The 27,326-nt window shown below is 40.3% G+C and overlaps 1 protein-coding gene across 2 annotated transcripts in view; it reads right to left on the bottom strand.

Annotated features, from left to right (window-relative positions):
- mctp2b (multiple C2 domains, transmembrane 2b) overlaps positions 1 to 25,561 on the bottom strand; it is a 65,219-nt gene extending 39,658 nt beyond the window's left edge. For both annotated transcript variants that reach the window (XM_079663978.1, XM_079663977.1), the window contains exons 1-2: positions 25,393 to 25,561; positions 196 to 756 (exon numbers count right to left, since the gene is read on the bottom strand). In XM_079663978.1, coding sequence (XP_079520104.1) covers positions 196 to 708 — 513 coding nt within the window. In that variant the 5' untranslated portion in view covers positions 709 to 756; positions 25,393 to 25,561. The remainder of the gene's footprint in view (positions 1 to 195; positions 757 to 25,392) is intronic.
- Positions 25,562 to 27,326: the final 1,765 nt, after the last annotated feature.

Consider the following 27,326-nt stretch of genomic DNA (forward strand, 5'->3'; position numbering starts at 1 on the left):
ATACAAAAATAAACCAACATCAAACTTTTTTTCTGTCAAGCTAACTGGAAATGTTTCAACAGAAGCCTTGAATATTAAAAAGACATCCAAAGTAAGAGCAATCTTTTGTAACCAAATAACTTGCTGAATGCTAAATGAGCTTGTGTTTGGAGGGTGTTTGGAGGTTGTTTGGTGTGTGAGTGTGTGAATGTGTACCTGTGAGCTGTCCAGGGACACCTCCAGTGGCGGAGGCTCCGGGCTGTACACGGTCATCATCTCGGGCAGGCCCAGCTCCTCAGGCTCCATGACCCCAGGTGCTATGTGTTTAGCCTCTGGAGAGCTATTCTCCTCCCCACAAAGGCTGTTGAATGACTCATGAGAGGAGGCCCAGTCGGTGCAGTCTGCAGGGACACTCCTCCCAGCTTCACCGTCGTACACTCCAATCAGCAGGCCACCCCCACCTTCTCCTTGGCCTCTGCCTGACTGGACGAGTGGAGTGGAGGGGTTGCTGAAGCTGGGAGAGTTGTACTGCTGAAGCTGTGGGACGGAGGAGAGGTGAGCGTACTCCTGCCTCATGTCCCTCATGTCGGGTACGGAGGCGCTCATCCGGTGGTCCAGGGTGTTATCCAGCTGAAGGACATGCTTGCTTTGGTTCGGCTTCGCTCGTCGGAGGTGCGGCATCATCTTCTGGCGGAGATGCCGAAGCATCCCCGGCTTCTTGGAGTCCATGATGGGAGGGAGATGCGTCTGTGTCTAAGATCTGGACATCACCTACATCTAAAGAACAAATCATTTCATTTAAACATTTATTTGAAGAGGGACAATGCATATTGATGAACATTTAAAACAAATAATGCTTTAAAAACGTTATAATGCCGGATTTTAGCTTTGAGCTAATTTCCCTCCATAGTCCCTTACATTCAACATTTAAGAACCTGACATTTACATAGCAAAAATAAATATGATATGCAGAAAGAGCATGAGCAGCATAAAAGCATTTACCACATAGCAGTACAATGTAGCAGCTACGACATATAAAGTGCAAGAGAAGATACAAGAGCTACATGTGCAAGAGGAGATACAAGAGCTACATGTGCAAGAGGAGATACAAGAGCTACAAGTGCAAGAGGAGATACCCCTGTGTTAAAGTGCATTTAGCGGTGATTGCACGTCTGTTTGTTTCTCAACCATTCTTTGAGTTGACCTTTAAAGCTATTGAGAGTGGGACAATCCCGTATCTCAGTTGGGAGGCTATTCCACAATGAGCTGCCTTTAATGGAGAGGACATTTTGTCCAAAAGTGGTCCGTCTACGGTGGACTTCACAGTCTCCTCTGGTTTCTGGCCTAGTGCAGCGTCAGGTGTGTTTTTTGTGGATGAACTCCCCTAAGGGAGGGGGGGCCAGTCCATGTAAACATTTATAAATAAAAACACATACTTTTAAAAGACTTGAAATTGTGTTTTTCAAGGATGGTACAGTGGTGGTATGAATGTGGCTTTCTGTCAAACACCTTGATAGCTATTTTGTACAGCTGTTCTATGGGTTTCAGGTTGTTAAGCCCCAAGCATGTTTTTCAGGTTTCAGGCTTGAAAATGACATGCCCAGAACAAATGACTATATCTTCCCTTCTAAAAAGGTAAATTGATAATCTTTTTCTCAAAGCAATGATAAACCTGTGAGTTGGATGTAGAAAAGTCAGAATCAATATAGATGTTTTTATTTTAAATTAAATTCAGATTGAACAAATTATAATTTCCGTCCAAAAAACCCCCATTACTTATAGTGAAAAACACCCTTGAATGATGGGATAGTAGACTAAAAGCTTTAGGAATCCAAACTAAAACATATAATAAGTACCCTGTGTAAATTTGACCTTTTTAGAGAGATTTAGAAAAAACAAAACCCACCTCTGGGGTCCTTTGGGTATATTTGCCATATCTCTGGAACCTGTTGAGGTCTCCATATTAAGTTGAATAATTAAAACGAAAAGTTAATATAATCAAATATTATCAAATAATAATCAAATATAATCTTGTATAACCCACAATGAAAATGCATTATATTTCATGTTGTTCTATAATCACAGTATTTACAAACACAAGGGGTTTGGTCAATTGAGTTTAAGGCCTATTATAGTTTAATGTCACAACTGAGGTGTGCCAGTTGAGATTAGAATTGAAATGTCACAACTGAAGTGGGCCAGTTGAATTTAGAATTGAAATGTCACAACTGAGGTGGGCCAGTTGAAGTTAGAATTTAAATGTCACAACTGAAGTGGGCCAGTTGAAGTTAGAATTTAAATGTCACAACTGAAGTGGGCCAGTTGAATTTAGAATTGAAATGTCACAACTGAAGTGGGCCAGTTGAATTTAGAATTGAAATGTCACAACTGAGGTGGGCCAGTTGAAGTTAGAATTTAAATGTCACAACTGAAGTGGGCCAGTTGAATTTAGAATTGAAATGTCACAACTGAGGTGGGCCAGTTGAATTTAGAATTGAAATGTCACAACTGAAGTGGGCCAGATGAAGTTAGAATTGAAATGTCACAACTGAAGTGGGCCAGTTGAATTTAGAATTTAAATGTTACAACTGAAGTGGGCCAGTTGAATTTAGAATTGAAATGTCACAACTGAGGTGGGCCAGTTGAATTTAGAATTGAAATGTCACAACTGAGGTGGGCCAGTTGAATTTAGAATTGAAATGTCACAACTGAAGTGGGCCAGATGAAGTTAGAATTGAAATGTCACAACTGAAGTGGGCCAGTTGAAGTTAGAATTTAAATGTCACAACTGAAGTGGGCCAGTTGAATTTAGAATTTAAATGTTACAACTGAAGTGGGCCAGTTGAGGTTAGAATTTAAATGTCACAACTGAAGTGGGCCAGTTGAAGTTAGAATGTAATGTCACAACTGAAGTGGGCCAGTTGAAGTTAGGATTTAATGTAAGAAATGTAAAACTGTGAATTGAGGTTTTATATTAGAAAAGGACCACAGCATGATATATTTCGTATGATTGTCACATTGTAACGACAGAAGGTAAAAACCCTGTAAAAGTGTGGACCATTTTCTTCAAACAAAATCATCCCACCTTTTTGGATCGGGATAACTTAAAAATAAATCTGTGCTCTCCTCTCCTGCTTAAAGGTAAGATTGCACACTGCCACACTCACACTTAGGCAGGGCCACACCTCATTACTGATACCAGAATCCTTCGGGATCGCTTATACGGATTTAGTGCGTAGTAATTGAAACAATAGTTAATTGAACCTGGTTCTTCAGGAGTTAGTAGAGGTGAGACCTAGCTGATCCAGGTGGATCCGAGCCTGGCAGTAAACTTACATAGACTCACTAGCTTCTGTTAGGGTAATTAGTAGGTCTGAGTAATTGCCGGAATAAATTAACAGGCCTCCCGACTCCAACAAACCCATTGGTCGATTTTGGTGATTGACACCTCTTTTGAACCGTTAGAGCCTATAGAATCGAGGGGGGGGTTCCTAAATCCATCTAAACATTACCATTGAGGATTGAGAGTGATGCACACGCAGTTTGCCCAAACCGAAAGCTACTGTATGTTACACTCTATAGAAAACTATGTTTATTGCCATAAATATGATGATGGATTAACCTCTGGATTAACCTTCAGCAGTGTTTTTCTCGTTTTAATTGAACACAACTTTTGATCTGAACAACAGCTAAGGTAAGACGTTTTGGCTCCGTAAAGCACATTTCTTTGTTGTTGTTTCTTGTCGTTTGGCCGCGAGTTCTGATCGCTCAGTGATGATACTTATATGTCTGGAATCTGTGGAATCTCAGCTTGCTAATCGATATCTTGTTTGTGCAGATCCGTAAGTAAGTAAAGGTATTTTACCTTGAGTTCTGTGCTAAGTGCGTTAGCATTTTTTCGCTCAGGGCTAATTCATAGACTTTGTTATTACCCTTTTGTTTTGTTTGGATAAAAACAAACTAATATTGTCTGATAGCTGAGTTTCTTCCCGTTAAGTGGGTATGACACATTCATAGTTTGTTAAATATTAAGACACTGTTTCTTGCAAGATGTTGCGTTTTGCCCCCACCCGGGGGCAAAATCAGGGCATCTTTGATTTTTAATTCTAGAACATTATTTTCCTGTTTCTTACACTGAACAAAAATATAAACGCAACACTTTTGTTTTTGCTCCCATTTTTCATGAGATGAACTCAAAGATCTAAAACATTTTCTATATACACAAAATAACAATTTCTCTCAAATATTGTTCACAAATCTGAAAAAATCTGTGATAGTGAGCACTTCTCCTTTGCCGAGAAAATCCATCCCACCTCACAGGTTGGGCATATCAAGATGCTGATTAGACAGCATGATTATTTCACAGGTGTGCCTTAGGGTGGCCACAATAAAAGGCCACCCTTAAACATGCATTTTTGCTTTATTGGGAGGGTCTGGGGGGGTCCGAAAACCAGTCAGTATCTGGTGTGAGGGTTAGGATTAGGGTAATGTTGTGAATCGAGTGGCCTGTGTTCGTCGTCCATAACATACGCCTGCCCATACCATAACCCCACCACCACCATGGGCCACTCGATTCACAACATTACCCTAACCTTAACCCTAACCCTCACACCAGATATTGACTGGTTTTCGGACCCCCCCAGACCCCCCCCAATAAAGCAAAAATGCATGTTTAAGGGTGGCCTTTTATTGTGGCCACCCTAAGGCACACCTGTGAAATAATCATGCTGTCTAATCAGCATCTTGATGCCACACCTGTGAGGTGGGATGGATTTTCTCGGCAAAGGAGAAATGCTCACTATCACAGATTTTTTCAGATTTATGAACAATATTTGAGAGAAATTGTTATTTTGTGTATGTAGAAAATGTTTTAGATCTTTGAGTTCATCTCATGAAAAATGGGAGCAAAAACAAAAGTGTTGCGTTTATATTTTTATTCAGTGTATGTTTACCTAGTAGTTTATTTAGGATTTGCCAAACATTTTTACTGTTACCTTTCGCACCTTCAATTATATTGATGAAGAAGTTCGCTTTGGCCTGTCTTATTGTTTGTGTTACCTTGTTACGAGCATGAGTGAATTTATGTCTATCAGTGGATAGTCTGGATTTCAAGCTCTGCCTTAATAGTTGATCTCTAGATTTCATGAGATTCCTGCACTGTAGATTTAGCCAGGGAAGATGATGTTCCTTCCTGTCCCTAAGACACCCTTTCCTAGAGAAGGAAGACATTCCATCGTTAATTTTAGATATAAACAGATTACTGTTTTCTCCAATACTTTCAGAGGACAGAGTGTCTCCCCAATCAATCATTTTCACTGCATCCATAAAACGTTGTTGCAGGTTTTTGGGGATGAAGCGAGAAACCAAGGCAGGGATTTTAGGTGTGGCCATGAACCTTTTCATGAGTTTCCTGGCAAAAAGAACAAGATTATCGTCGGAAAGACATTCAGGAAGTTGTAGGTTTTAACTATTCTGTCAGCTTTGTTTGTAAATAATAAATCTATCATAGTCTTGGAGGTTTTGGTTATTCTAGTCGGTTGATCCCTTAGTTGTATTAAATTGTGTTTATCCATGATCCGTTTTAAGCTCTTTCTATTTTGTTTGTCATTCCAGTTGACATTAAAGTCTCCTAGAATAATTAGCTCTTTGTTGGATTCACAGCTATTCAGCAGGAGTTTTACCTGCTCATAGGAATCCACCTTAGCGGTGGGTTGTCGATATAGGCAAATCATGGTGAGGGACATTTCCTCAGATAGTGTGATTTCCACACTAACACAATCAAACTCAATATTAGCTGGAATCTCCCTACAAGTAAAGGTATTTCTCACATAAAGCAACACACCCCCTCCTTTTCCCTTCAGTCTGTCCTTCCTAAATACATTATATCCTGACATAGATACAAGAGCGGATGGTGACGACTGTTTTAGCCAAGATTCAGATATTCCCAAACAGTCAATATTGGACTCAAGGAGGAGATGTTCTAGCTGTTCATGTTTATTGCAGATGCTGCGGAAATGTAAATGTCCACTGAATAGTCTCTTTGGCTTGCACCGAGGATCCCACACTATTTTAGCTTGATTCACTGTTTGAAACATGTTTGTGCAACGGTGTTCTTCAAATACAGGATTTCTAGGCTTTACCTCGGTGCCGTTGTTGACAGTGGAGCAGTCAAAGCTAGCTGGTGCTTTATGGATCTCTGCCATATCACAGACAGAGAGGAGTCACTTTCATATTTGAAGCGATGAGTGGAAATTCAATGTCTGCCAAAAGTTCTCACTTTATCACAACTGGCTGGGAAACTGTCATTCAGACTCACACATCCTTCTGTTGGCCCAAAGTAACTGGCGTTATTTCATATGAATGCACACTTTCTGATTATTTTATCGTTTACTTTGGCAGGGACAGTGCAGAAATACAAGTTATTTCACCAAAGCCAGATGAGAAGGATCTTGTCCATATCAGTCCTTCATTGTGAAGCTACAGCAAGCAGTCAGTGGAGGAGGGGCACTAGTTTCATGTTTTCAAATATTTAAACTATTGTCAGCTTTTGGAACCAAATCAATAGAACTAAAAGGAAGAAGGAAGACGGGGAGGGAGGAAATAATCTTAATCTAACATCAATAGTCTTCTGGAATTTCCCCAAGATGATCATAAAACAAATCTTCTGGGTCGAATTACGGAAGATTTAAGATGGTAACTTTATCCCTTCAATGCAGATGGGCCTGTGTCATAACTCAAAGTCAAAGTAGTATCAAAACATCTCCAGTCTTACAATACCTGCATTTCACTTTTGTACACAGATCTAGAAAAGTTATTACTCTTTTGATTTTGCTCAACAAATCTGGGTGGAAGTTAAAGTGACGTTTCCTTGTTATCTCCAGGTAATCAGTTATATTGTAGGGCTATTAGCAAGTTAGCATATGACAATACGTTACGAGCTGGAGTTCCGATTCTATATAGAGCCAGTGGCGGATGGCCCATAGGGGGCGATAGGGCACCACCCTCCCTAAACCACACTAACACAAGGAAATGCTTTTTCTATTTTTTTAATCTTTATTTAAATTGCTTTTCCTATACACTGTATAAATATGAATGAAGTACTGTGCTGGGGCGATGGAGAAATTGCCCCACGGAAGAGGGTCTCCGTTAGCCAATTGTTGATTCAAGATATTAACGAGTGTCATAAAATGTAGCCAATCAGCTTCCTCAAAACTTCTTCCTGAGGGGCGATTCTTTTATCGCCCCAAGTAAGCAACTGATATAACCAGGACCAGTCTCTGCCGACGCCATTTTAACAAGAAAGACAATGGCGAGCGTGAGCGCTACCCCAAGACTCAACCCTAACTCGGTGATATCTCTCATCCAAGAGTCATAAAATGTCATAAAGTGTAGCCAATCAGCATCCTCAAAATTTCTTCCGGAGGGGCGATTCTTGTATCGCCCCAAGTAATAATAATAATAATAAATGGGATTTATATAGCGCTTTTCTAGACCCAAAGACGCTTTACATTATGAGTCAGGTCGACAAACAAAACAAGAACAAAAACACAAACAAAAACAAAAAACAAAACAAAAACAGAAAAGCAGTAAGCAACTGATATAACCAGGACCAATGTCTGCGGGCGCCAACAAAGACAATGGCGAGCGTGAGCACTACCCCAAGACTCAACCCTAACTCGGCAAAACAAGAGTCATCCAAGAGTGGAAATTCAGTGTCTGCCAAAAGTTCTTACTTTATCACAACTGGCTGGGAAACTGTCATTCAGACTCACACATCCTTCTGTTGGCCCAAAGTAACTGGCGTTATTTCATATGAATGCACACTTTGATTATTTTATCATTTACTTTGGCAGGGACAGTGCAGAAATACAAGTTATTTCACCAAAGCTAGATGAGAAGGATCTTGTCCATATCAGTCCTTCAATGTGAAGCTACAGCAAGCAGTCAGTGGAGGAGGGGCACTAGTTTCATGTTTTCAAATATTAAAACTATTGTCAGATTTTGGAACCAAATCAATAGAACTAAAAGGAAGACGGGAAGGGAGGAAATCATCTTTATCTAACTAACATCAATAATATTCTGGAATTTCCCCAAGATGATCATAAAACAAATCTTCTGGGTCGAATTACGGAAGACTTAAGACGGCAACTTTATCTCTTTATGCTTTTGTATTTGCCCTTATAAAAACAAAAGCTCACAACTGAATTCCTGCTGGAGTTAAACAAATAAAACATGCAACAAGGTCCAGAAAGCAGATTACAGCATGACGCTAGAGCACATTGCAAATGATAACTAATTATACATCTAATCCATACCATGGATTTCCTTATCAAAAACATTTTTCACTATAGATACTTTGAGTTTAAGAAAGGCACAGGTCTACTAGAAATATACTAATCTTTAATGTACTAAGTAAAGTCATGTAATGAATAATATCAATTTATCATAATCGTTTTATCACATGTATTAATACATACATTTTATTTTTTAACTTTGACTCATTGATATGCTCACTTGTAGTAATTACAAAACACACACTACACAAACAGGGACCTGCCTACAATAAATAAAAAGGAAATGACACATCAGTCAACACATTCATAACGCCCTAAACCACTAGCTAAACATGTGTTGTATTGTAGGTGCAGTTCTCATAATAGTAACATTAACTGGAAATATGCAGGAACTGTAAGGCAAACATGAATAGGAATGGAAATTGATAACATTTAACAATACTGAATCTATTATCAATTCCTCTTAAAAGTTGATTTACTTATGGACTCCTGAGAAATATTTGGGTGCAGCTGCAAACCTTCCTCTTTTTTCTTTTTTTAAACCGTGTTCAGTGTAAACCATTATAAATCCTTAATTATCAAAAGCATTTTTTAAGTGTTTCTTTAGATCTACAGGGTGGATCTGGTCCCATATAAACTGGTACAAGATACCACATCAATATGACGTTACAATACTGCACATGGGAACAAATTGGATGCACTATTAAGGAATCAGACAACTTGGACAGGTTCTTTATTCCCATCATTCAAGTTAAATGGGAGAATATGTTATTGTTTCAGAACAGTTCTGATGTTTTTGACTCGCACTACCTCGCATTAGAAATAACTTTCTTACACCTGAGTCTGGAGGATGATTTGGTTTGATTATGTTTGCACTTTTGCTGTAAATTATGCTGACCCTTCAATGCAGATGGGCCTGTGTCATAATTCAAAGTCAAAGTAGTATCAAAACATCTCCAGTCCAACAATACCTGCATTTCACTTTTGTACACAGATCTAGAAAATATATTACTTGTGTGATTTTGCTCAACAAATCTGGGTGGAAGTTAAAGTAACATTTCATTGTTAGCTCAAGGCAATCAGTTATATTATAGGGCTATTAGCATGTTATCAATTAGCATATGACAATACTTTATGAGCTGGAGTTCCGATTCTATATAGAGCCAATGGCGGCTGGCCCATAGGGGGCGATAGGGCACCGCCATCTAGGGCTGCTCGATTATGGCAAAAATCATAATCTCGATTATTTGGGTCAATAATTGATATCACGATTATTAAAAACGATTATCCATTTACTTTGAAAACATGAATTTATTGGAGAAAAAACATTTGAACAGTATGATTTTAACAGTTGATTACCCTGAACTTTAAGTATAATTCAACTGAAAAACCAATAAAAAAATTGTTTTAATAAAGTAATAATAAAAATAAAAAAAGAATCGTTTTATTTCGATTACATTATGTTCGTAATCGTTGCAAGCTATAATCGTAATTGCGATTAAAATACGATTTTTTTTTAACTTTATTTAAATTGCTTTGCCGATACACTGTATAAGTATGACTGAAATACTGTGCTGGGGAGAAATCACCCCACGGAGATGGGTCTCTGTAGCAGGTTAGCCAATTGTTGATTCAAGATATTAACGAGTGTCATAAAATGTAGCCAATCAGCTTCTTCAAAACTTTTTCCGGAGGGGCGATTCTTGTATCGCCCCAAATAACTGATGTAACCAGGACCAGTCTCTGCGGGCGCCATTTTAACAACAAAGACAATGGCGAGCGTGAGCACGACCCCAAGAATCAACCCTAACTCGGTGAAATCTCTCATCCAAGAGTCGTTTGAGAGAAGAAGTTTGGCGGACAAACTTCAGGTGAAAGAGCTGGGCCCATATCAACCTGATATTGTCATCAAACAGCAGGATAGTGAGAAAGGCTAGCTGGCTAGCTGGATGCAGTCATGCTAATGTCTTATTTTGCTTTCCTTGCTTGGTTTTTAAAAGAACAGGGACAGATGCAGCATGGACAACAACTGGAGTAAGGGATATGAACACCTGGCTGTCTGAGAAAGTGAGGAAGCATGAGAACACCAGAGCCCACATGGACAATGCTATGAAGCTAGCCACGCTAGGCAGAGTTGACATTGCTACACAGCTGGACGAGAGCCACAGGATTGCAGTCAGGAAATACAATGACGAGGTGGACAAAAACAGGCATATTATATGCAAAATAATCAATTGTGTGAAGTTTTTTTGGGGGCGTTTGAGTTGGCTTTGCGTGGGCATTACGAGACTGACTCTTCAGTCAACCCTGGCCTTTTCAGGGGATTGGTGTTTCCTCCCTGGACACTGTGCTGGAGGAGCAACTAAAGACCGCCACCATATTTAAAAAGGCACTTCAAAGACGGTACCAAACGAGCTGTTGGACTGCATGTTGTCAGTGCGGAGGGATTAAATTCTGGAGGAGGTAAACAGCGCTGATTTTATCGCCATTCAAGCCGACGAGATGAAGAACGTCTCCACCAACTGCCAGCTGGTGCTTCTGCTACGCTACATCGACTCTCAGGTAAATAATTTTGGCAGAGAAAACGTTTAAAAAACATCAGCTCCTCACTTCCAACTGTCTAAATGTGCCATGTCATCAAAGTGAATGAATATCATGTAGCACATCACAATTATATTTGTTTTAGTATTTAAAAAGGAAAGAGAAGACACTCAGATTTGGATAATAATGCAGGTAAAGTAGTTCATAAACAAAGTTTGTAATAACAGGCTTATTCAGGTGTCCACCAGCTCCATTTCTAGAGGAGGCCTAGTTGTTATTGATTCAAGGTTAATTTAGGCCTAGTTGTTCATATTATACACAGGACAAGTGCACAGCAGAACAAAATCACATCGCATCTGGCTCATGAATGTTATATAAATATCTTTAGTTTTTAAACTGACAACCGTAAAAAAGAAATAGTTTATAATTAATGATATACATATACTGTAAACAACAATGAGTATATTGCACACAATGAATATAATTGCACATTAATGAGTTTCATGGCAAGTTAGCAACCTAAACTTTATGTTTTGGACCAGGGCCACCATTTCCTCTGAGTGTGGACAGTGCATCTGACCAGCCGCAGGAGCCCATCAAGAGACGGAGGATGCTGGGAGCAGCAGAACAACAGAGGCTGGCTACAGTCAGTGTTTTGCCCTATATACAGTGGGGAAAACAAGTATTTAGTCAGCCACCAATTGTGAAAGTCCTCCCACTTAAAAAGATGAGATAGGCCTGTAATTTTCATCCTAGGTATACCTCAACTATGAGAGACAAAATGAGAAAAAGAAATCCAGAAAATCACATTGTCTGATTTTTAAAGAATTTATTTGCAAATTATGGTGGAAAATAAGTATTTGGTCACCTACAAACAAACAAGATTTCTGGCTCTCACAGACCTGTAACATCTTCTTTAAGAGCCTCCTCTGGCCTCCACTCGTTAACTGTATTAATGGCACCCGTTTGAACTCGTTATCAGTATAAAAGACACCTGTCCACAACCTCAAACAGTCACACTCCAAACTCCACTACGGCCAAGACCAAAGAGCTGTCAAAGGACACCAGAAACAAAATTGTAGACCTGCACCAGGCTGGGAAGAATGAATCTGCAATAGGTAAGCAGCTTGGTGTGAAGAAATCAACTGTGGGAGCAATTATTAGAAAATGGAAGACATACAAGACCACTGATAATCTCCCTCGATCTGGGGCTCCACGCAAGATCTCACCCCGTGGGGTCAAAATGATCACAAGAACGGTGAGCAAAAATCCCAGAACCACACGGGGGGACCTAGTCAATGACCTGCAGAGAGCTGGGACCAAAGTAACAAAGGCTACCATCAGTAACACACTACGCCGCCAGGGACTCAAATCCTGCAGTGCCAGACGTGTCCCCCTGCTTAAGCCAGTACATGTTCAGGCCCGTCTGAAGTTTGCTAGAGAGCATTTAGATGATCCAGAAGAGGATTGGGAGAATGTCATATGGTCAGATGAAACCAAAATAGAACTTTTTGGTAAAAACTCAACTAGACGTGTTTGGAGGAGAAAGAATGCTGAGTTGCATCCAAAGAACACCATACCTACTGTGAAACATGGGGGTGGAAACATCATGCTTTGGGGCTGTTTTTCTGCAAAGGGACCAGGACGACTGATCCGTGTAAAGGAAAGAATGAATGGGGCCATGTATCGTGAGATTTTGAGTGACAACCTCCTTCCATCAGCAAGGGCATTGAAGATAAAACGTGGCTGGGTTTTTCAGCATGAAAATGATCCCAAACACACCGCCCGGGCAACGAAGGAGTAGCTTCGTAAGAAGCATTTCAAGGTCCTGGAGTGGCCTAGCCAGTCACCAGATTTCGACCCCATAGAAAATCTTTGGAGGGAGTTGAAAGTCCGTGTTGCCCAGCGTCAGTGCCAAAACATCACTGCTCTCCTGTGTCATTGCCAACAAAGGGTATATAACAAAGTATTGAGATGAACTTTTGTTATTGACCAAATACTTATTTTCCACCATAATTTGCAAATAAATTCTTTAAAAATCAGACAATGTGTGTGTGGTTCTTCATTCTGTCTCTCATAGTTGAGGTATACCTAGGATGAAAGTTACAGGCCTCATCTTTTTAAGTGGGAGAACTTGCACAATTGGTGGCTGACTAAATACTTTTTTGCCCCACTGTGTGTGTGTGTGTGTGTATATATATATATATAGATATATATATACACTATATATAGATATATATATATATATCGGGCAAAAAATGTAACCTATATATATATATATAGTCCTTGTGGTATGCTTGTGGTATGTAGCCAAATTAAAACCTAAACCGACACTGCGCACAGGATAGCATATTGCCACAATGGTCGAATGATGCAGCAGGCAGTCTGCAATTTATATATTGGCATTCATATTTTTGTTTATTATTTTGTAGATTCCAGGTTTATGTCAGAGCAGTCACAAAAGGGATAAGGCATCCTCACATGTAACAGAAAATATGTGGTTTATTTATTGAAATGCCACTGTAAACCTTGTTTTGTTGTGGAAAGCAATAGAGTTAAAGATTAGGAGAAGGAAACATGCTGTGAAGTACAATTAGGAATAATGGTGTTAAAACCTTAGTCGTCATATACTTAACTTGGAAATATGTGTTCAGCATCACTTTCACAGCTTTATTTCAATTTTAGATAATGATATATCTTTTACAGGTATGTGATACCATCCTGATGCACGCCAAGGAGCGGTTCTCCTTCACCCAGCACCTCATCAGCATGGAGAGTTGTTCCAACAACAGTGTGAAGTTCCCTGATGCAGCACTTGAAACGACAGTGCAGGCGTACCCCATATTGAATAAGGCCAAGCTCAAAACGGAACTGTCCCTCATTTATAATAACAGCGAGTTCAAAGCTGTACCAGTTTTTCATGGAGAACAACCTTCAGAGCACTTTCACAGAGACTGTCAGTCTTCTCAGGATCCTCATCACCATACCCATGACAACAGCTGAATCTGAGAGGTGCTTCTCTACTTTTAGTTGTTGTACATAGTACCCGGGCGCCATTCATAATGGCAGCCCACTGCTCCTAACAATAGGATGGGTGAAATGCAGAGAAACCGTTTTGTTACATAGTACCTGAACTACGTAATGACAATAAGTTGAATCTTCAATCTTCTTCTATAGTCCTCAGTCTCAAATGCTTAAATTGTTTATGGAGCCATTACAATTTAAGACTGGTAAATTAACACGGAAAACTCCTGTTTCTTTTTGCATTAAGTCATACTGGGATGTTTTCTGAAATTGATTGCATGTGGCACAGCCCTACCTAGAAAAAAGTCCACCAGCCGCCTTCTGTATATAGCGATATATGACAATACTGTAAATAAGGAGATATAAAGCTTTGATTTCTAAAAATATACATTTTTTTTAAATATCATTGTCGAATACTGGTAAATAGTACTTTATATGCAATTTATCAGAGTACTTACAATAAACACATATTTGCATGTCACCATTTATTAGAAGTCAATCTATAAAGTATCATCAAAAATAAATATATTGATATCTTCCTACGCCCCAATTATGTTGTCCATGAAAGTGTTGATACAAATAAATACATTCCTTATTTTAATCCATATAGTTGGGTCAAAGAGCGAGGAACAAGACAATAATCAATGTTTACAAAGCCTGCAGAGATAGAAGTGAAGTAAAAAGTGAAGTTGAAAACACAGCTTGGATATAAATGAGATTAAAATCTTTATAAAACATGACATGTAATCGCAAATACAACATGACCCACAACAGAAGGCTAACTATGTTTTCACCAACATATTTGTCCCCAAATAGATTTGAGCTATAGCTAGAGGAGGGATAAAAGGGTTTTTCAAGGGTTAAGTCTACAACCACCCATCCAGTTTGGAGAGAATTAGTAATCTAATACTCTGATAATCTAGATTCAGAAACCAATGGAGGCAGGACCCAAGTATGAGTATTAGATAGTGGAAAGAGCAACTGACTGATGATCTCCTGAAGTACCAGTTGACTGGAAGGACTATCTAAAGTACACAATTGTGTCATGATCTAAAGGTCCACTATGGTTTTAAAAGAAGTGTTGGTTTGAAATCCTTATGTAATGTTTTAGTTGGAGTTAACTACATGTTTAAAGCCAGATATGTTCCCACTCTGTCCCTGTTTTAACAGTCATTAGTTAAATGTTAAATTTGCCGCAAAAATATTTTTGGAGCATTTTAAAATCCCTCTTTTTCCTAACTGCAAAACAGATTTATCTGGAACTAGTGGACGGTTACATAAATGTATTCAATCCAATGGGATTACAACATTGGGTAACCCAATCCATGTTATAAAAACTGCAGCTTGTCGGCAGCAGGCATAGACATCTATCAGTTTGAGGTGTGTACTGGATTTAACTTGATAACACTTTTTTTACATTTCCCAAGATCATGGTTTGCAATCTTTTTTTATGAATTTCTCCTATTTCCTCCTCGACCTATTGATTTAACAACAAGTTAGGGAGGTGTTTACAGTAAAATAAAGCCAACCGGCCACATAGTCTTTTTTAAAAAAGGGGCCTTATGGTTATTGGGGTTTCTCTTTCCTGTAGTGTGTTATACAGGTTTGTGTGCATGTAAATAGTCTGCAAAGGCTAAAATCCCAAAGTCCCCCCCCCCCTCTAACATCAACACCTTCATTGCCTCTAAAAAGGTCCTTACACACCAAACTGACACCAAAGAACACCAAAGAGCATGTCCCGACGGAACGTCACCTCACGTCTCTTGGCCATGTTTCGCACTGGAACACACCGCAAAGAATTCAGCCGACGGCCAAGTTGCACGACAAGAGGCAACAACCGGAAGACAGACTGCGTGATAACCGAGAGAAGAAGAACAGACTGCGTGATATAAACAAACAACAAATAGCGTGTGCGTTCCATTTTCACTCTATAGCGAGAAGCTCATGGGGATTTCCCGAACCTGTGTCGAGAGCTGGAGTTAAATAAAATCTCAGATTTGCCTTCTTAATAGTTTGTTTGGGTCCCTCACTTCTGTTTCGCTTCTCATGCGCTGATTCGCTAGATGAACAGCCAATCAGAGTGATTTCTTTGGCCGACAGCCTCCCGATTCAACATGTCGAATCGGCGGCGGAAGGTGTCGGCACGGCCGAAAAGACACAACGGTGCAGTACACACCAAGACACACCAATCTGAGTAGGGCGACACAATGCTCATCGACGGCCCGACATCTATCGACACCGAAAATCGACTTGGTTTGTAAGGACCTTAAAGCACAAGCTGCTATAATCAACATCCTCTTGTATTCAATTGAATCCAGAGTCATGTCCTGTTGAACCCTTTCATTAGATTAAGACACCTTTATACGGCAATCACAATTATTGTTCAAGCTTTTTCCATACCATTTACTGTATCATTCCAGATTCTCTAAATAAATGTTAAACTGAAAGCATGACTCACTTGCATATTAAGTACCGCCCATTTCCACAGTTACCTTTCATTGAAGAAAAGGAGCCCTGAAGGGAGCACCAGTCTGTGGTTCCTGTTTGAAACTGGAATGTGATTTATCCACCATTGTTAATAACCTACACTAGACAAACCAGTTAACCAGCGTGAGTGTCTAAAATACCAACATATTTGTCCTCATTATATAGGCTTAGCTGTTTCACTTCTCAACACTCATGTCAGAGCATCTTACAATCAAATTAGATTCTATACAATCAATAACTTCATCAACCGAGAAACAGAAATGAGGTCAAATGTCAATGGCTCCATGACCCCTCAATGATCATGTTAACATTCCGAAAACAACAAATATTTGAAAAAGGCTTTAATTATTTTGGAAGCATTTACTATCTGTCAGCCTGCTTCAGTCAGTTCCAGCCAACCTCATCAATGTCGATTGGACAGGATCAGAACAGAGAAAAATAACAAAACACATCTTAAAAAGGGACAGTCAGCACGTTCAAATAACAACTTTGGCTGGTCATGTGAGGGATTAGAAAAAAATCAAATTGAGCTCCTTGGTGAAAAGTGTGCATTTTAATAATGAAATACAAGTCTAGGTTTTACATCTATACACTGCATTTACGTTGGTGGCTCTACAGTAGCAACGTTTATGTATTAGCCTGCAAACAGCTTTGTTTAAAAAGGGAAACAATTTAAAATATTGGTCACATCTTCCTATCACTTCCTTTAAAAACAAATGCAAGAGCTAGCCAGATCCAGACCTTTATGACACAAACAGGTCTGCTCATGGAAACACTGCTCGGTCTTTCAACAAAGACCCACCACATTAATAAAGTCTCTAAATAGCCACATTAACCTCAACAGACAAAATGACCACAATAACCCCGTGTACAGTGCTACTACAGTTTCCTTTAGCAACATTGGATCCTGGATTTGACTGTAACATGACTAAAGATTAAACATTAACAGTCCACTCCTGTGAAACAGTATAGTCTTCTAACTGATACATCAAGGAGGACACAGCTGAGTGGTTTCATAACATTCATTTTAACTGCTGATCAGTATTTGCAACATTTCATTTTAGTACACCAAGATGCTGCATAGTCCTCAAGTAATCATTTTCCATATAAAAAGGTGTGGATATATCTGCAATCAAATGTTACAAGAAGGATATAACAGCCCTTTAAAAGCCTCTAGTGTTTCTCCTCCAGCATTGTCTACAGGTGCGATAAATAGTTCTGAGATAAATGTGTCAAGAAGGAAAGATAATCATTGATTAATAGAGTGCGTGGGGATATTTAATGTGTGAAATGGATCTTTTTGTCTGCTGTTAATCCAGTGAAAGGCACCCATTTCAGAGGATTGAATTGATTAACTCAAGAATCATTGTTCAGCAATACAATGTAATCATGCGATGTTAGAGGGATGGTATTTCATATTTCCTACAATCAATGGCCTCTTTATAGCGTTTCAAATCTGCTACAATACAATTTCTGAATGTAGAGATCTACAATCCCATCAAATCTTGTTTGAAAATATGATCCTGTTTTACTTGGCAATTTAAGTCCATCTCAGAGAACATCCTTACTGCCAGCCTTGGCCATGTGAAGGCTGCGAAGCAGGGCCAGACAGTTCAAGGGGACCGAGCTGGAGCATCCTTCCTTTCTACACACAACCTCGTCCAGAAACCCCCCTCTCGCTAACCTCACACATTTGAGTGACCGATATGCCTCTTTTACGCAAGTAGAAATTCAGTGAGATGGCCAGAATAAAGAAAGAAACCAACAGTGCATGTACAACTTTGAATAAGCAGGCTGCAAAACAAAAAAGTAAAAATTGCATGAAAAAAAAGCAAAGTGACACAAAATACCAGGTAAACTATGGTATTATTTACAACAAACGATATTTAACGGAAGACATAAAGGTGAATATGGTAAAGGATTCTGAAATGTTACAACAACAAATAACAATAATTACTGTCACAGTAAATGCAAGATGTTATTATTTACATTCATGTCAAGTTTAATTGATTTCCAAGTATGTGTTGGGTGTATTTCCCCTGTTTTTATTATTGTTCTGTTTTTTGTTGCACAACATTTTTTTAATGTTTTTCTTTAGCCCAGAATCTTTAATTGGACTGTTTGATTAAAAGGAGAATATTTTTTTTGTCTGCAATGTATGGTCTAAATAAAATAATACAGTACGACATTCATCACATCATAATTCACAAGTCACTTATAGGACTAATACTGATGACAAATGCGCATGTGATAAAAGTGCCTACAATGATACATATCTCACAGGAAAGACAATTGTATTGTGCATGAGCCTAAACAGCAAAGTAGTGTTAGAGCTGTGTAATAATGAATCCTGCACGTGTACACTGAAACACGTACTGGAAAAAAATACATTTGGGATGGTACTGCCACAAATAAGTAGGCTAGGGCTGGAAAAAGTTGAGAGCTTATTACAGGTTGGCTGCAGGCTGACACATGTACAGTACAGCAGGTAAACTATGCCAGATACAGATGACTGTATTTCTTCTTTCATTCCCCAATGACATCAGCCCATTTTGAATAAACAAAAAGACACAGGTTTTCCAAAATACCAGACATACAAATACCTGATGGTAGCATTTTCAAATTATGACAACAGTTTTGCAGCCTGGATCCATTGGAAAGTAACAAAGTACATGAGTCAGTTAATGTAATTGAGTTTAATTTTGAGGTACCTGAACTTCTATTCCACTATATTTCGCATGAAATTCTTGTCCTTTTGATAGTGGTTACTGTAGAAGTTGTCGATACTTCTTAATACATGCACGTGTGTATGTACAAGGAATACACAATGCATAGGCAAGTGGTGGCTTTATTTATGACCACAGCATGAACAGTGAACATGTACGTTGCATGCCGACCAACAACTGAATGCCTATTATCTTAACACGTCACCGGGTGGCGCACCAGCTACGGTGGCCTGCAAAGGACAAACTTAATCATATGAGAATGATCTACATCCCTTCTCTTTAGCTGATGTTTCTATCTGAAAGTAAATAACATTTAAGGCAGAGGATATTGAACATTCCTTTAGCATTTGGTGACAAACAATAAACCATTACTAAATACCTTACCAGGTAACAGGAAAAGGAAATGACTAAACATATTACTTTAACAAGATTGTCCAACAGTGTTACTGCACATATTTAGGGTTTGGTTTGCATGTGCGACCTGATCGTGTTATGTATGGTGTGTCAATGTTGTTGCAAGGGAAATGTGATGTGTGTCTTGGTAGTGAAGGGGAACTGTTCTGAGCCAGCCTGCTGTTTCTCTCAGGTGTTTGTGGTGTGTGGGGTACACAGTCCATCATAGAGGGGTCGGTGTTTTGAGGGTCGAAATCTTGAGGCTGCTGTTCCTGGGGCAACGACTCGAGAACAGGAATGATGTGACGACGATTCAGTCTGTATGAAGTCCCGTTGGCTTGGATTATGTAAGAGCGTGGTTTCTCGCTCACGTCCTTGACAACGCCAAGCCGATCGTATCCTTTTGGGGTCTGCATCCTGATCACTTGTCCCTCTGCCAGGGTTTTTAGAGGAGAACTTGAGATGTCATAGTGGCGCTTTAGGATGAGCCGCTTGTTGAGGAGTTGTGTTCTGATTAGTTGTGCATCTTTTGGGTTTGGCTGTAACAGTTTGGTGCTCACAGGGATGGCTGCACGTGTTTGTCGCGACATCAGGCGTTCAGCAGGAGAGCCTAACGTCAGATCACGGAGAATATTTCTGAGATTTACCAGGTTGAGGAAGACATCTGTGCCATCTCTGTGTGAACGTTCCATCCGCTGTTTTGCACTGCGAACTTCTCTCCCTGCTAGTCCGTTTGACTGTGGGTATTCAGGACTGCTGGTGATGTGAACAAAGTCCCACTGTTTTGCAAAGTCCTTGAAATGCTGACTGGCGTACTGTCCAGCATTATCAGAGATGAGTGTGTGTGGTGTGCCGAAAACGGAGAAATGTCTCTTCAATTTAGTTATCACAGTTGATGAGGTCACATCCCGGAGAAGGTTGATTTCAAACCAGCCAGAGTATGAGTCAACCAGCACCTGATACCGTTTTCCATGCCACTCGAAGATGTCTGTTGCCAATGTGGACCATGGGAGATCTGGCACAGGATGAAGCTGGAGGGGCTCCTTTTGCTGATGGGATCTGGTGCTGTTGCACACCAGACATGAAAGCAACTCCTCAGTGATGTCTCTAGACATTTCTGGCCAAAAAATGATGCTTCTTGCTCTGCGTGTGGTTGCTTCAATGCCGGGGTGCCCTCTGTGCACTATTTTGATGTACTCTCTGTGCAGGGACTGAGGAATGACAGTTTTGTGGCCTTTCATGACAATTCCCTCTTCTACTTTCATTTCATCTCTGTAGGGAAAGAAGAGACGGACAGCAGGTTGGAGCTGATTCTGTCGGATGGGCCATCCTCTATTAATGATTGCACTGAGGGCTTGCAGATCTTCGTCCTCTGCTGTGTGCTTTCTGAGTTCTTCCAAGCGGGCTGTGGAGATGTAGCTCACAGACATAACTTCATAAGCATCATTTTCAGCAGGGCTTTGAGATGTTTGTGTGGTTGGGGCACGTGAAAGTGTGTCTGCTACATACATATACTTGCCCTTTTTGTACACCAAACTGATGTCGTAGCTCTGCAGCCGGAGCAACATTCTCTGCAGACGGGCAGGGGCTGTGTGGATGGGCTTCTTTAAGATAGTCACTAAAGGTTGGTGGTCAGTCTCCACCACTACAGGCTTTCCATACACATAGTATTTGAATTTTGTACAGGCAAACACGACAGCTAGCAGTTCTTTTTCAATTTGTGCATACCTTGTCTCTGTGTCAGTGAGGGTGCGTGATGCAAACGCTACTGGCCTGCCATCTTGCATGCACGCTGCTCCAAGTCCGTAGCATGACGCATCACAGGTGAGCGTGACTGGTCTTCTGACATCATAGTATGACAGGACAGGTGGACTTGATAAGCATGATCTAAGAAGGTCAAATGCATCCTGATGCTGCTGGAACCAACACCATGCAGTGTCCTTGTGGATGAGTTTTCTCAGTGGTGCTGCGATGTCGCTGAAGTTCGGGATGAACTTGCCGAGGTAGTTAACCATACCGAGGAAACGCTGTAGTGAGACAACGTCTGTGGGGACTGGCATGTTAGTGATTGCATCTGTCTTAGAAGGGTCTGCCTTTAGGCCTTCACTTGTGAAAATGTGACTTACATATCCTACATGATCCAGGCGAAACTTGCACTTGGCTGGATTCAGCTTTAGGTTGACTTCTCTCACTCGTTCCAGCACCTTCTTGAGGTTGGCATCATGCTCTGCAACTCCGCGGCCACCAATGATGATGTCGTCAACGATGACAGAACATGGGTAACCTGCAAATAGCTGTTCCATCGAGCGTTGAAATACCTCACTAGCAGAGCTAATGCCGAAGGGCATCCTTAGGAATCTGTACCGCCCAAATGGAGTACTGAAGGTTGTCAACATGGAGGATTTCTTGTCGAGACGTATCTGCCAGAAGGAGCTTTTAGCATCTAGCACAGAAAACACTTTTGCTCCTGACATCTGTGCTGCAACTTCTTCTACGTTCCGATAGGGTGATGTGGTCTTTTCAGCGCTGTGTTGAGGTCTTGTGGATTGATACACAGTCTTATTTCCTGCTTGTCTTTTTTGTGTGCTGCCACCATAGATGAGACCCAGTCTGTGGGCTCAGTAGCTGGTATAATGACACCTATGTTTTGCATGCGGTTAAGTTCAGCTTTAACTCTGTCTTGCATTGCAATAGGAATGCGGTGGGCAGGTCTAACCACAGGTTGTACACTAGGATCAACTGTCATGGAGTAAGTGATTGGTAGTTCTCCAAGTTCATCATCAAACAGGTCTTTGTACTGCATGAGTGTCTGTGTGGTGAAATCCGTGTTGCTTTCCGTAGTGATCTGGTGGACATCTTTGCTCAATGTGACAATTCCCATGTCCACGCATGCCCGAAATCCCAGTAGTGGCTGCACATCTTTGTTCACTATGAAGAAAGGCAACGAATGGTGCTGCTCCTTTAAGCAGCAAGGCATTGTGGCCAGGCCTTTGGTCTCAATCCTGCTTCCTCCATAAGCAACAAGGTTTATAGCAGTCTCTTGCTTCACAAGTTGCTCGCCATTGGTCACTTGTGTGAACGTTTCTTGAGACAACACATTGCATTTAGCTCCTGTGTCAACTTTCATTTCAGTTGGTATGCCATTAATGTGAATTGTAACAAATCATTCTTCTTTGTCTTTAGCTTGAGGATTAACACTATCAACATGTCTTTCGATATCTACGCCATCCACGTAGAACGTGTCTTCTCTGTGTGTTGTGGGCTCTTTCACTGTTACTTCATGTACAGACTGGTTAAAATTATTTCTATTTGAATGACTGTAGCTGCGTGGTTTAGACTTGCAGCATTTTTTGTAGTGATTCACTTTTTCACAGTTATGGCACTTTTGCCCGAAAGCTGGACACTTTTCTCGCATAGCTGCATGGCTGCCTCCGCAATTATTACAGTTAGAGATGCTCTGGGAGTGAGCGAGTGACTGTGGCTTTGGCTGATATCTTCTGCTAGAAACAGGTCTCACTGCATCAACACTGGTAGCTTGAACGGCTAACGTCCTGCTGCTTTCCTCTGTCATTTTGTGTATACGGCAGACTGAAACAGCTTTAGCAAGTGTCAGTTCACTGTCTCTCAACAGAGTTTTTCTTAAAGAGTCATTGATTATGCCACATACTATTCTGTCACAGATTAGTTCCTCAGCTAAGTCTCCACAATGGCAACTTTTAGCTTTTATCTTCAGATCACTGATGAATGACTCAATGCTCTCACCTTGCTTCTGATTTCTTGAATGAAACCTGTGCCTTTCCATTATTTTGTTATGTCGAGGGTTGCATATTTCTCTGAATTTCCGTATCAAACAGTCCGGGTCCTCCCTTGATTCAGCTGGGGAGATCACTGCACTGTCGGGGCCTGGCGCGCGCACTTCAGCTGCATACACAAAGGATCGTTCACGTTCAATGGCTTCTGGTCCAGCAAGATTGAGGAGGATGTAAGCCTTAGTCCTGGCAGCCTTGTCTGGGTGCGCTGCGGCGATGAAGATTTCATATTCCCTCTCAAAGATCCGCCAGCTCTCCGCGACGTTTCCTTCAAACATAACAGGTTCCGGACGGCGAAATCCATCCGCCATTGTAGCTGGGGCTAGCTTCAGCCAGCTAGTTAGCGTTAGCACGGTCCGTGGAAAACAAATTATCCAGACGAGAGGAGAGGCTCGTGCCGTCTTCTGACACCATGTAGAAGTTGTCGATACTTCTTAATACATGCACGTGTGTATGTACAAGGAATACACAATGCATAGGCAAGTGGTGGCTTTATTTATGACCACAGCATGAACAGTGAACATGTACGTTGCATGCCGACCAACAACTGAATGCCTATTATCTTAACACGTCACCGGGTGACGCACCAGCTACGGTGGCCTGCAAAGGACAAACTTAATCATATGAGAATGATCTACAGTTACTAGTAACTTTTTACATGAATAACATGATCTGTGGATATATATTTATGTTCCAGGTCTTCCAGTACATATGTGCCCCACATTGACAAATTCAATTATTTAAAAAATAAAGAAACGGAAACATATAATATAGTATAATAAACAACAGTTTTGAAAAAGCAATTCTTACAATGCGTACTTTTATTTGTGTTACCTTAAGTAAATTATTGGACTTTACCGTACAATAGAGTATTTTTAGACTGTGGTCTAGCATCTGAATACTTATTTCATCTCTGACCGGATTCTTCGTATTTTAGTAATGATATTTTAGTAATTACTAAAAGTCTTCGTATTTTAGTAATGATGAACAAGAAATGATTTGTCTGCAGAAAATAGATGGATAATAAAAAGCACCCTTCCAAGACTAAAATGCTAAATAATCATGTGAAAATAAACAGATCATAAAAACAGTCATAAAAACGTTTTATGGCTTATGTTGTTTTTCTTCAGTCAGTGGGACGAGTTACCCCACAGCCCTGTCTTGTCAGAACAAGAAGCTATTTCCTGAAACTATTTCACAGTTGCGGTTTCTTCAGTTTGATGCAAGACTAAGGCTTAGAGGAGAACAAAATCATATAAAAAGTAATGCATGCATCAATTATGCTACATATCTACAGTTGCAGTGGTCTTCAAACTGTTGGATGCCAGTTTAGTGTTCAAGCGTGTGCAGGCTGTAGCCACATAAACAATACCTGTGGGTTTGCAACATGCTGCAATTTGTGTGGGGAAATACCGTTTTAAAGTAATAAGATCCCCCAAAACGTTTCAACTGTATCCAGAGTAAGTGAACGTGTACTATTAAACTTACACTAACTATAACAGAAGGTTATTTCTCCAAAAATGTGTACTTTGTAGACGGTACCTGAAAAAGCAACTCACTGCAATAAAACAGCTTAAATGTGACGTGCATCACCAGACCTAACTCCATTTAAAAAAAAGAACACGCACATAATACGATACTGCGTGTCGGGAAATATTAGCAATATTGCATCTAAAAAATAAAAGTGAGTCAAAGGGAGTTGCTCTTTCATTAGGCATGTAGCAGACATTACACAACACGTTCACAAACTTTACAGTGGCAACTTCTGTCCCAGCTTCCAGAGGTGGAGGTGTGAAACGAGGTGTGTTTGTTTGATATCAATGCCGACCGACTCATGTGGACATGAACACTTTTTAAAAATTTTGTTGGACAAGATAAGTTTTGAATTGCAAAAAAATGAGTCCCTGAAGAGTGACTCTTCTTTACATACAGATTTAAAAAGTATACATGGAGGATTGCCAGGTAACAAAGAAAAGTTGGAAGGGAGGCCGCTGAGACTGCTCACCTGCCCGCCAGACGACATGCTTCCGGGCATGAATGAGGTCCACCTGACCATCCCTCACAGACCCCAACAGGTAGTCTAGCGAACACAACTTCTCCCTTTTCCCCGAGAAAAGACAGTCAACAGTAAACACTTACCTTTTTACGCCGTTCAAAACCTCAGACGAGTGTTTCTCATTCACCTCACTGCCAAACATTGGGGTCAGAAAAGCGAAGCGCCCTCTCACAACAGCGACCGTAACCCTGGTCGAGCGGACTTCCTCCTCCCGGTGTGTGAGCTTCAGAAGGCTCGCGCAACCTATTTACACAAAGACTTTCAAAATAAAAGCCCTGCCCACGAGCTCGTGCAAAAAGAGGCAGTGTTGAAATGTAGGTTAATACAGGGCCGGCTCTAGACAATTGGCTGCCCTAGGCGAGATTTTAACTGCCCCCCCCCCCTCCAGAGAATCGTACAGTAGAAAAGATAAATATCAATAGAGTATCCAAGGAATACACAAAAGAAATATAAAGAATAAATGAAAAATCTCTACAAAAGACAAGTACACTACAAAAACTGAAACGTATTGACATAGGCCTAGGTAATGTACATCAAAAAGGCTTCAAAAGTATTCAGTATTGTATGAACATGTTTGAATTGGGGGGTGGACATCACACCCTCTATGGGGGTCCGGGGGTATGCCCCCCCGGGAAGAAATGTTTTAACATTTTAAGCTGTTGAACCCCATCAACCCGCCCCCGGGCGGAAAAATGCATCATCTGCAGGAAACAGCGTCTGAAGGCTTCTTAATATTTAATAAACTATGAATGTTTTATATCCATGTAAAATAAAAAACATCTATATTGATTCTGACTTTTCTACATCCAACTCACAGGTTTATCATTACTTTGAGAAAAAAGATTATTAATTTTCCCCTTTTGGAAGGGAAGATATGGTAATTTGTTCTGGAAATGTCATTTTCAAGCCTGAGACCTGAAAAACAGGGAGGGGGTTTAACAGGTTCAAGTAAAATGCTTCAAACTGGTGCACTTTGAGCAGAATTACTAGGGGGTATAACTTTAAACACCCTTATGAAAAAGATCGGTTTACATTTTAATAATCAAATAAGTATGTGAGCATAACCAATAACCTACCTACCATATCCAATAACAAATAAATGTAACTTATTTTATTTTTGTTGTTCATATGTTCATATCTTATTTTACCTAATTAACATTTATTTATTAATGCATATTTTTTCATCTCTCCAGTTTTAAACGATATTTTTGGTTTACTGTCCTATAGTATAGGCCTACATTGAAATTATTTCAAACCTGTTTTTATTTATCCCAATAATCATAAAGGAGTGCCTTGGAAATATTTGTTTACATAAATTGTGATCAAAACGTTTGAGACCCACCGAGATAACTTAGACAAAAGTGAACTATCTAACACTCAGAGTCCTTTACCTCACTGAGCTGTAGTTATCAGCCTCTCAGTCTGACAGGAGAGAGCTCTCCATCCACATTATTGTAGAAACATATTCTTCTTATATCCGTTAGGGCAGCTAGCACCAGATGCTAATAACAACAACGCCGGTACCGGGCGGTGCGCCCTCTCTCTCTCTCTTGCCTGCTCCAACGCTCACTCGCACTTTGGCTGTGAGCTGCGGGCGCCAGATAAGCCAACATCCCCCACTTTCATCACTTACAGCGCCCATCGTACAGGGCAAATGAAAAGTGTAACCGGGGTGAAAAGGTGTTACATTTACTTAACTATGAATGTTGTTACATCAAGGCCGAAAATTAAGATGAACACCAACGGTCAAAAATGTTTTTTTCCCTCCCAGAGCTACCAGCGCAGCGCCCCCCCAGATCTGGCGCCCTAGGCGAACATCTATAACGCCAATGCTAAGGACCAATGCTAATAGTCAGGTTCATTATAACTTGATTTTAACTTTCGTGGGATTTTTGTGGGGATTTGCTAAACTATACATTTTTGGAAAAGGTATTGTATAAGGATTCAGAAAATCCATGTTTCCATTTGCTCAAATGTCTATATGGCGGCCATATTGGAATTTCCAAAATGGCTGCCG

This window comes from Notothenia rossii (genome assembly GCF_949606895.1).
Source record: "Notothenia rossii genome assembly, chromosome: 2".
NCBI lineage: Eukaryota > Metazoa > Chordata > Actinopteri > Perciformes > Nototheniidae > Notothenia > Notothenia rossii.